Genomic DNA, 12,166 nt, shown 5'->3' with positions numbered 1-12,166 from the left:
AGTTGAAATTTCCTCCTTGCTAAACTTGTCATTTCTTTGGCTCACCTCATTTCCACCCCTATACCTTTCATTACTGAAAGTACTGCAGCTAATGGGACTACTATGTAACTTCATTTTCCAAGATGACCAAACACTCAATTCATTTAAAAAAAGGGGGGTACTGGCTGGCGGGGGTACTTGGTACTCTGATAGTGACTTTGACTTGAACATCAAAAAAGAGGTGAAAAGAGTGTTCATGAGATAATGTAAATATGAGACAAAAATCTCTAGAAAACTATCTTTTACAGAGGAAAAAACATAAATATGAAGTAGAGGAGTCACAGAACAGCTACTCTTCAAATAAGTAAACTAATGGTCACAATGACAAGAATGACTATTATGAATAGCAAATATTTCTCAGGTTACTAAATTTTGTTATGACTGGAGCTTTTTCATAGAGGAGAGCAGATTATAAGATGAACTTTTAGAATGAGTGAATGAGAATCAGAATTAGTCATTTTAGAATGAGTATAGAAAGAGTTAGAATTAGTCATAGAATGGGTATAGAAAAAATTGTTTCTCTCACTTTGATGATCTTTGAGTTCATCAGGTGTTTCTCTAGAGATCAATAATGAGATCCAGAACATTCTTTAATCCTCTTAATCTGCACACACATCATTGCAATAGTGCCATAGAAAAAGCAAAAATCTAACAGAAATAAAATGTAATGAGTTAAAGCAAACTTGCATTAAAATTTGAAATAACAATATCATCATTCATGACACAATGTATCTTGGGTCTTCACACAGTGACCCTATGGGTTTGAGCAGATACCATTGTTACCATCCTCATTTTCTAGACAGGAAACTGAGACTCAGAGAATGAACTGCCAAGGGTTTAATATAGTAAGTATGTATCAGGGCCAGGACATGGAACACCAGCCTTCTGACTTTCTGCCAATTCTGTCCTGTAACCACAAGGATTCTCTGGAAACTTGACCTGTGGAAATGCCTCCTGTGCCATGCCAAAGTCATATATGGCATTCTGCTTAAGCAAAAGATTCAGCCTCTAAAATGGAAAAGAAGACTTCACAATTAGGACCTCTTAGCTGGTCACATGAGTCATAAATTCCCAGGTCTGTCTTATTCAGATTCTTAGCGCATTTGATACAATCATTAATTCATTCACTTAGTAAATACTTACTGAATGCCTATTTTGTTTCTGGCACTCTTATAAGCCTTAAGGGTATATGAGTGAACAAAATAGATGAAAATTCCTGCTATTGTGAAGGTTGTATTCTACTGGGGAAGGAGGGAACAAAAAATAAATAATAAATGTAATAAACAGGTAGGTTATATCATGTCAGAATGTAGTAAGTATTTGAGAAAAAAGAGCAAGATAATGGGGATTGAGAATACTGGAGATTCCTGAAATTCCATAAAGACTATGCTGATACTTTTCTAGGATCTTGTTATTTTTATACAGCTTGGGAAAAGTGAGACTTACTTCAGATTAGGTAGTCCTGGTCTACTACACTACTGCTTTCTGAGCTCTCACACCTCAGGGCTTACTTCTCCAGAATCCAGAATCGGCCATGGCTCCAGTTGCTATTTCGGGTCATTTCCAGTGATCCCCATACTGTAGGGGCTTTCTATTGCCCTAGAAATCAAATATAAACTACAGAGCCTCTCCTTTAAAGTCAGAGGCATGCCACTCTCAACCTCCCTGCTCCAGTGTATACAGAGGCTCTCCACTGTGTTCCCACCACCTGGACCTCCTCATCACCCTCATTTTCAGCCCTCACTCTCCTGTTTTCAACTTTTGCTTGGGCTGCAAATCTCTCTTCTCTCCTGTTTTAAAATTCACAATAACTTTACTATTAACATGCCATTCAGCACTCACTTTTCATCAATTTTCCTAGATTTTCCCCAGCTAATGGTACATGTTTCCTAAACTAATCAGTACTCTTCTACACACATAATTTGTCTATTTGGATCATGAAATCTTCGCATTGGAAGGGGCTTTGGAGGCCTATCTTACATCTACAGTAGAAACAACTTCCAAAACATCCCTGACTTCATTTTGGCCTGAGGGTTCCCTAACTGGTCTACATAGGCCCTGTCAGTTTAAATCTAAATTAAATCTCTGCAAGCCCCCCACCCAATTACCTCTGTCCCTAAATCTCATGAAATGGCAATTGCTACTGTTTTCAAAGAAAGAAGGAAGGAAGTTAAGGAAAGAAAGAAGGAAAGAAAGGAGGGAGGGGCTCTAGATTAAAACTTTATCCTCCCTTCCTGTTTCAGTTATCTCTTGGTATATAACAAATCATCTCAAAACTTTGTGAGCTCAAACAATATTTTTTATTATTTCTCAAGATTTTGAGGATTGCATAGGTGTTCCCCTGCTACCTGGGAACTGCATGAATGCTCATCTGGTACCTCACTTGGGACTGGAGGGTCTAAGATGATTTAACTCACATGCCTGGCAGTTCATGCTGTTGGCTCAAGCACTACTTCTCCCCCATGTGACCTCTCATCCTCCATTAGGCTAGACTGGGCTTCTTCACAGCATGTGATCTCAGATTTCCAAAAGAGTGAAGTAGAATCTGTAATGCATTTTTTTTTAATTATTGAAATATAGTTGACATACAATGTTACATTAGCTTCAGGTGTACAACGTATTGATTTGACAATTCTATACACTACTCAAGCCTCAGGAGTCACAGTGCTGTTTCTGCTGCCTTCTGTTTATCAAGTAAGTCCCAGTTTGACAGGAGGAAAAAACAGATTCTGCCTTAGTGAAGGACAGTGAAGGACAATGTCACATTACAAAGAATGCAAAAAATTTCCAAGCCATCTACTACAGTTTCAAACCTCTGGATACTGGGGCACCCAGATCCCTGCCTAGGTAATCAGTGGCCCTTCCTCATGTCTAAGACAAATTTGTCCTTCTGGATCCATCCCTTCCACCAGCTCAGGGGCTCTCTCTTCTGTAATATTAGCCTTTCTCTTGTTACTAGCTCTTTCTCAACATCATTTATCAATATATGGATGCCTTCCATAATAAAATTAAGCTCACCTCAAACCCTTGATGGTTTGCATGGGGGAAAAAAGCCCACACATATTGACATGGCCCATCTCCTTCATTTTTAGCCAAATGTCTTGAAACGACGTCTGCTCTTTACTCATGGCTCCCATTTTTTATATTCTTTCCTCGTTGTCTTTTGTGATACCACTGTTTCCTAATTCTCTCTCTCCTTCTCTGGACACTCCTACCAGTTTTCTTCCTTTGCTCATTAAAATCTTAGGTGTTATTTTTTCCTTCAGCTCTCTTCTTACTTTGTACTCTCATAAGGCAGTAGTATTTATTCTTAGGGCCTCAACCATGCTCAGAGCTTGCTCATATATGTTCCATGTGGTTTCTGAGATGCTCACCAGCAAGACAGCCCAGAGCCCTGCAGAAGTAAACCATTATCAATGCACTCTATCAGCCTTTCTTCCCTCTATCATTTTCCCACCTCCACATTTGTGTGTGCTTGGAATTGCCTCCCCAAAATCTACCGGCACCAAAGTCCTTGTCTAGGGTCTGCTTTTGGGGAAACCTAGAGTAAGATAACTTATATTCTATTTGTAGAAATTGTTCTCCCTTCCTCTCCACTTCCTAAATTCAGATCCTTCTTTCTTGTCTGGGTCTAGAAACTCTTATCTTCACTCTCTGAGTCTAATTTTCCCCTTTCCCAATTTATTCATGACACTGCAAGCAAATAAGCTCTGTAAAGCATTTGATCATGTCACATCCCTCCTTAAAAGCATTGGTGGTTCCCAACTCTCCCCTCCATATAATAAATCCAAATTCCTTAAACTGGACTATAGGGATGGTCGTGATCTGGACACTGTTTAGCTTGCCAGGCTCAACTTCTACTCCAGCTACGATGAGCTACTTGGACCTACCAAAAAGCTATTTCTTCTTGCTTCTAAGACCTTGCTGAAGTTGCACCAAGTTCTGACCTATTCAGTATTATAATAGTCCATTTATAGTTCTGCTTTCCCCCTAAGTTTTAAGCAACCTAAAAAAACGTGTTTTATTGATTTCATATCCCCAGGGCCTAGTGTACATGCTGGGCTTATAGACTGTTCTTAATAAACATTATTCAATCTATCTAGCCTCAACTTAAATATTTAAATAGGCTCACTACTTTCCTCTAAACTGTCTTAACTATAAAACTAATCAATCACATTAAAAAAAGCTTTGAAAATATTGGGGAAAGAACACTAACCATAACTTCCTTAATATAATTTGTTTTTTGATGAACTCCCTTTTAATCTATGTTTTACATAGATGTAGTAGTTCCATTTTTACAGATGAAGAAACTAAGGCACAGAGCCTAAGTGACTTGTCCTAAATCATGCAACTAAGTGACAAAGCTATGATTTGAATGCATGAAGTCTGGCACCAAAGTTCATGCTGTATTTAATGGAGAGGATTAAATTACTTAGTTTATGGAAAGCACTTAGAACAGTATATGGCACAAGGTATAGATTTAGTAAGTGCCAGCTATTATTGTCATTGCTATTATGATGAATACATTTAATATAATTTGTCATCCACTTTGAATTGTCATAGATTTTCACTAAATGAGGTAGATTTTTACTTTGAATTAGATCATAAATGATTTTAATACCACCATACAATCTTATTAACTATTATTTTTTATGACTGCAATATTCTATAGAATGACCCTGCAATAATTAATTAGTTTTTGCTATTGACTATATTTTTTTCATCTTTTATATTGTATATAACACTATGAGCATTATTTTTTATGCATTAAGCTTTTTCCCTTAATTTAGGCCATTTTTTTAGGATAGATTGCCAGAAGTAAGAATTATGCATTAAAAGGTTTAAACATTTTTATGGTTATTTATGCATATAAAAAATGGCTTTACAAAGGCATTAAAGCATAGCTATGTTTTAGGGCGTCTGTTCAACAATTCAATATTTGCATGTTATAAAACATTTTCATTAATACTAGCTTTATCCAAAGAATTTACACAAAATAAATCCCATTTCTTTTCAATATGAGAGACTTTCAAATATTTAGATTTTTTTTTTAAATATATGCCTTCAGCACCTACACTCCTATGGAACCTCTCAACTCTCCTTCAGATTTTTTTTTTTTATGCTAAACATCCCCAACTTTCCCTCAAGCACCTCTGGTCTGACAAAATTACCAGGTGCTTAACCATCTGAGTCATAACTCCCAAATACATCCCATTGTGCCTATGTCCCTTTTAATTTGGAGATTACAGACATGGTCTGACAGTGCAGAGCACAGAGGGGTGATCACTTTCCTTGACCAGGGCATCTATTTCCAGCAATGCAGCCTACGGTCACTTTAGCATTTTTGATACTAAAATACACTGTTGGCTCATGTTTACTTGCTATCAACAAACCCCCCTGTCATTTTTACATGAACTCCTATTGAGTCAGGTTGCCCACATTCTGTATTGATGTAGATAATAGTATGCAGCTAAGTGAAGTTATTTACATAGGTTCATATTAAATTTTAACTAGTTTATTAAGTTTCTAGTTCCAGAATTTTGAGACACTTCTGATTGCCCAAATAGATATACTGATTTACTTGATGCATAACTTTATGCTTTCTGTATCTTCTCAAAAGTCATAAACAAAGATACAGGCTAAGACAACCCAAGTACATTCTTATGGCACATAATTAAAGTCCTTTGGTTGATAGTAATCAGCATCTTTGTATATAGCTTTTCACCCAGCAATGAATCAGCAGCTGTGAATCCACCCAAGTGCCTTAACACTCAACCACGTTCATCTACACTATTCCCAAAGATATCACAGGAAAACTTGTTAAATGGCTTCCTAGGACTAAAATAAATCATGATTATATTTTTTCATTAATTATTATTAAAGCAATTCTATAATTCTGTCTAAAAAGACAGTAAGTGATTTTAACCTGTGTCTCACAACTATCCTTATTTTCTAAATGCTTACAAACTAGTATATACTAATACTAATTCTTATGATAATCAAATGTTTATACTTGCTAACTTCTCTATGAAATTATCAACTCGTCATAGGAAAAAGTCATTTATACTTCCATGTATGCTTTGTGAACTAACACAGCAGCAGGCTTAACCACTATTTATTATTTCAGCCCCCAAATAAAATATATAATAAAGTAATATATAATACAATAAATAAAATATACTGAAATCTCTCCTCTATATATTTTATAGTTTTTTAATACAAATCAACCTGCAATTTGAAGACACTCAGCTTATTTTGAATAACATTACATTACTAACAGAGGGTAACTATCTGATTATGTCTATGAAACTGTCATTGTCTTGGAACTAGTCATGAAATAACTAAAATAAAATGTTTCCTTTTATTCAAAAATGTTAATTGAGTTATGTAACTTCCAGGGTGCTTGTTGGTTCTCCTCTAGTTGGTCAACCCAAGAACAGAACTGGAGATGTCTATAAGTGTCCAGTTGGGAGAGGCAAACCATTACCTTGCATAAAGTTGGATCTACCAGGTACGTAAAGTCAAAACGTTAAAGCCTGATCCTAAATTATACCCAGTATTCTCATTAAAAATAAATTTTAACTCAAGAAAAGATTACAAGAATCTATAAATATTCTTCAGTTCTTATCACTCAGATTCACATAAAATGACATTTTGATTGTCTGCCCTTCATTTGCTTTAGAATTCATTATAGAATACCCATAGATTTAGAAATAAAAGACCTTTCCAAATAACCCCACCCATTACATTGCCTCCACAAAATTTAACTGTTTCTTTTTAAAAAGAAAATAGCACAAGACTTGTAATACATAAATTCTTTTAAAGAGAGTAGTACAAGGTAAATTTATATAGAAATGGGTAAGTTTGATAGAAATATCATTGTAATTAGAACATGACTAGAAACTTCCTATTAGAACTATCCAAGAATTAGAATCCTATCAGTGTTCTATACAGTATTAAATACCATCAAATTAGTATATATTTTGTAGGTTTAACTTCAAATATTTTATTTTTCAGTTCTCTTTCTTTCAATTTTGTTTATTATGAACATTTTTCCTGTACATTTATGAGCATAGTTATAATAGCTGCTTTAATATCCTTGTCTGATAATTAGAACATCTGGAATATCTCAACATCACTTTCTATTTATTACCTTTCTCTTGAGCTTGAGTCACATTTTCCTGTTTTATCTTGTGTTTAGTAATTTTGGATTATATCCTGGATTATACTTTTGAGTTATAAGTGTGGAGATTCTAGATCTTTTATGTGTCTTTGAATAGTCTTAACTTTTTGTTTTAGCAGACAGTTTACTTGGCTGAACTCAATTTCCAAACTGCAGTGGGAAGCAGTTAAAAACTCTATTCAGTTCTTCTAATTGTAGCTGAGCTGTTTGAAATTTACCCTGCACATATACAGTTCAAGTCCTTCAGATATTTGGACAGAATATACACGTATATGTTGGAACTCTCTTTTTGTGGTTCTGCTTTCCAAGATATACCCCCTCACTTTGCAGTTGCTGTCATTACCCCAATTTCTGTCCTCTGTTTCTTCAAAACAGTAAGACTTTGAGCTTTATTTGAGGTTTAGCCACTGACAAGAGCCTTCCCTTGGGGGAAAACAAACACATAAACAGGAAACTCACCCAGTGCTTATCTTTTCTTACAAGTACATACTTGCCTCCAGTTTCTGTCTGCTTTTGGTTGCTTTCCAGTGCCTTCAGATGTTTTTTTTTTTTTTCCTCCTTTTCCTAGAGTTATAGTTGTTATTTGCAAAGGACTTGTTCTGATAGGAGCTATTCTTTCATTACTGGAAACTGTAATAGAGTTTTAACATTAGCTTGGAGATTTTAACTACATCAACAACGGTGGAGAAGTTCCTGCTATAGTCCGTAATGTCCCAAGAATGTTCATCCAGGGTCAACCCTAGAATAAAAAACTCTAATCCAGATTATTCAAGACCTGTGTAAATAATAGCCCAGTTCCAAGTACTTTCAAGGCAAACCAGACTAAACTCTGGGACAAGGACCACGGTCAGATTAGGAAGACAGTGTGACCATTCAGGAATCTCGGCTTCCATTCCCTCACTTTAAGCTGTATATGGTTTTAAGGTAGGAAAAACTTCTGGGCCTTAACAGTGAGATAAATCTTTCTTGAACCTGAGTTCTGCCACTTTCAAATATTTCAGCACTCTGCTAAGCAGGGTTTAGAAGATTTTTATTTCCCTGTCCAATCTTTTTTTTTTTTTTTTCAAAATGAATAACTGGAACTTCTTGCCAATTTTGCTAGGTTGGCATGCTTCAAGACCCAACGTTCCTATCTCGAATGTCAAATGGTATCCTTTCATTGTTTCTTTTCTCCAAACGTCCTGACCAATGCTCAGTCTTGCTCCAGTTTTGTTTGTTACCTTCATGATGTCCCCATGATGGTGAAATTAATGATCATAAACTTATATTTGGTATATGAGGGGTTTTTTATCTGCTCTACTACTCATTTTCCCTCTTGTCAGAAATCATGTTTTATCATTGGTTATTTATAACATATAGATATAACATGCAAGGTAGGTGTGTAAGTTTACATTATGTCTATAATATTATGAGGTTAAATATTTTATTTGTTTTAATTAGCAAAAATGTGTGAAAGGCTATCCCACATTCTCTCATTGCCCCAATAGTTCTGCATTCTTTTACAGTTCAGCAAAACTATTTGAGACAGCTATCCAGACAAAGTTTCTGGGACATAAGCCAGGTTTTTAGCCTTAGCTTGTTCATTATATTCCTTAATAATACTTTGAAGACTATTTAGTTGAATCAGACGAAGAAAGTGCTATGATATGAGCAAAGCAAATAGAATGTCTTAATGAGAAGACACTTAATTATACTTTGTTTTCTACCCTCATAAAATTTTGTTCTATTTTTAGTTAATACATCAATTCCCAATGTCACAGAAGTAAAGGAGAACATGACTTTTGGATCAACTTTAGTCACCAACCCAAACGGAGGGTTTCTGGTAAGATAGCAAAGAGTTGGTTAATGAACCAGGAATGCTGTTATTCTAAGACTTTATAAAATCTGTTATATAATTTTTAATCTTATGGTTTTTAATTTTTTAAAAGGCATGTGGCCCCTTATATGCCTATAGATGTGGACATTTGCATTACACAACTGGAATCTGTTCTGATGTCAGCCCCACATTTCAAGTCGTGAACTCCATTGCTCCTGTACGAGGTACACATTTTATGCAATGTTCTTACATGTTTGAAAAGTGTAAGCAATGAATGAGACATATGTATACACAGGAGCATACCAAAGAGCTTGAAGTATTTTCCCAGCTACCAGCATTACCAATTTAGGTAAATGTTTGCTTTGCCAATTTATAACCAAACCTCACTTCTATTTTTGGAGCTGATTATTAGTGTAAATAACCTTTAACAGAATCTTGTTTAAACATCATAGCTAAAGCTGTCACACTGTTTTTATTTAAAGAGTGAGTCTCTTTGAAGAAAGTAATCTCATTTGAAATACACACAGAATGAGAACTGTTATATAAAAAATTCATATTGAGAAAATTTCCAAAGATAACTCATACAATGTTGATTAAAATTAAGTAGAGATGAGTTTTACTTGATAAGAATCCTAAACCAATTGCTATTGAATGCAGTAGTATTTATCACCTTTACTTTTCCTAAAACTATTTTTTCTGATTATAAACCCAATGTATACACTATGTAAACTCTCAGCTTATCTTTTAAAATGAGCTTATTTCAGCTATGAAAACACTCCATACACCTTCATACTATCTAAAAAGACAAACTCCAAATTTGCACAGTTGACTCTTTTTATTACAGAATGCAGCACCCAACTGGACATAGTCATAGTGCTGGATGGCTCCAATAGTATTTACCCCTGGGAGAGTGTTACAGCTTTTTTAAATGACCTTCTTGAAAGAATGGATATTGGTCCTAAACAGACACAGGTATGTGACTATGCATTTTGACTTCTGTTGTCCTAAAGATAAAAATGTATAGATTTTTAATAATACAAAATACTCCGAAAATAAATTAATCAATAAAGCTAATATTTGGGATGAATTTTATATTCCATATGTCTGACCCTGTTATTTTCTAAACAGAAAATATTATGAAAACTGCCATTTCTAATGCTCTTAGAAAGTATCCCCTATAAACCTCTGTAAAATCATGATAGTATTCTTACTTATAAGGCAAGTGTAGCCACCTTTGGTAATGTCAAAGCAGGGTTTCAGAATTTGTGGAAACTAATCTAACATCCCAAAGAACACATCACATTACAATCTCCTTTCTCATATTATGAGAGATATTTCTCACAAGTAAATTCGTAAGTGACCACAGGATATCGCTTAAGGTCCATTTTTTCTCATATTTAATAATTTATTTTCTTAAGCGAAAAGCACATGCTCCATGTTTTAGCTACAGTTAAGTTTGATAGTTTTTTTTAATTTCTCCCCATGAGTATCTGTTTCTAAACACATCCCCTTTATTGTCATTAAATGAAGTGAAACTTATCATGTGGCTCTCCCACTTCAGACACTGAGTTTGGGTTTAACTAATCTAATGTTTATTAAACTGAGGGTTCTTGAGGGGAGGGGGTGGGGGGGATGGGTTAGCCTGGTGATGGGTATTAAAGAGGGCACGTATTGAATGGAGCCCTGGGTGTTATACGCAAACAATGAATCATGGAACACTACATCAAAAACTAATGATGTGATGTATGGTGATTAACATAACATAATAAAACTTAAAAAAAAATCTTATATGGCTGTATGGCTTAAAATATGGAGATGCCAGTGAATAAAAGGCAAATTAAATGTCAGAGTGAAGTCAGTGCCTTGAGAGCAGAAATTAGTACGGGAGTCAGAGTCAAAATGGTTGTTGCATGGTTTGGGGACTGCAGGAGAGCACAGGACATTTTAGGACTGTACAAGCAGACCAATGTCTTTCCTTTTCTTTCTGAGAGCTCGACTTTTGGAGAAATTTCTGAGGCACTGAAAAAGTGGTATGACTGCATTAATGTTTGGCACACCCACACATAGTGTGGGACATAAATACACACAGATGTGTGTATGTGTATGATATGCTTGTATATATTTATGTATATGTATACCTATAAATATAAATTTATATACACATATATATAAAATGAATTTTCCCAAAAGGATAGTAGTTGAAGATTGCAAAGTAGATGGAAAACCTCAAATTGAAATGTCATATGGCTGTGTTCCAAGGCTGAATAGGTGAGAGCTAGGTAAGGGGCAAGGCTGTGTATATCCTACTGTACCATAAAGAAATCTTGAAATCAGTGTAAAATTATTTAAAGAAAATGAACTTTTATGCATCACAAAATGTAAATTTTCCTGGATACAAGTTTCTCATTTGCAGTTAATCTTCCCAAGTGAATTACCAGAGGTTTTGAGGGGATATTATATCTCTTCTTGCTGCAGGCCATAAGGCAGCCTGCATCCTTTAAAAGACCACTCCAGAATGTGACTTCCTCCTCCATCTTTTTCTCCTTCTGAGGACCTCTCTCTTCCTTCTTTCCTCTCTTCTCCATCCTTTCTCTCTTTGGTCAATACATTTTCATAGCGCTATAAAATTAAAGCTGGGCAGAATTGTGGAGGTCATTTAGCCCCAAAATCTCAATCTATGGAGGGGATGGAAGAGTCTAAGTAACTTGTTCAAGGTCACTTGCTTACTGATGACAGATCAGAAACCATGGCTTTTCCAACTGCAGTCGGGCTCTCTGTCCTTGCGGAGACCTCTACTTCTGGAGAAGTTTCAGAGCTGGTCCTAAATGTCAGGTCTCTAGTCCTTTTCGTTTCATCATGACTGCCCCTGTCCTTCTGCGGCCAGCCCTGTGGCACTCTCTTCCCTGACCCCTGACACACCTGCCATGAAGTGGCTAGACCGCAGCTCTGTCCTCTCTCACTGCCTCCCCCAGGATGTGCTTTCTTCACTTCCACCTGTTTTGCCCACCCCATTTGCTTCCTTAGCCAGTCCTTTCTTTCCAAATTCAAGAATAGTCTTGGAATATTTTTTTTAATTTCAAGTATTTTTTATTCATCTGGAAATTTTATTTTATTTTTAAATTCATTTA

The 12,166-nt window shown here is 35.6% G+C and overlaps 1 protein-coding gene across 2 annotated transcripts in view; it reads left to right on the top strand.

Annotated features, from left to right (window-relative positions):
- Positions 1-12,166, top strand: part of ITGA1 (integrin subunit alpha 1) — a 168,533-nt gene that overhangs the window by 63,657 nt on the left and 92,710 nt on the right. For both annotated transcript variants that reach the window (XR_015768214.1, XM_088023511.1), the window contains exons 3-6: positions 6,438-6,550; positions 8,956-9,044; positions 9,151-9,262; positions 9,883-10,010. Coding sequence is in view for 1 of the 2 variants with exons in the window: in XM_088023511.1 (XP_087879637.1) it covers positions 6,438-6,550; positions 8,956-9,044; positions 9,151-9,262; positions 9,883-10,010 (442 nt within the window). In the remaining variant the exon portion in view is untranslated. The remainder of the gene's footprint in view (positions 1-6,437; positions 6,551-8,955; positions 9,045-9,150; positions 9,263-9,882; positions 10,011-12,166) is intronic.

Source organism: Eumetopias jubatus, unplaced genomic scaffold (genome assembly GCF_037043125.1).
Source record: "Eumetopias jubatus isolate StellerSeaLion01/CBP00866 unplaced genomic scaffold, mEumJub1_p1.0 scaffold_5, whole genome shotgun sequence".
Classification (NCBI taxonomy): Eukaryota; Metazoa; Chordata; class Mammalia; order Carnivora; family Otariidae; genus Eumetopias; species Eumetopias jubatus.
Note: the sequence above shows the minus strand (reverse complement) of the source record. Positions and strands in the feature narration are given on the sequence as shown.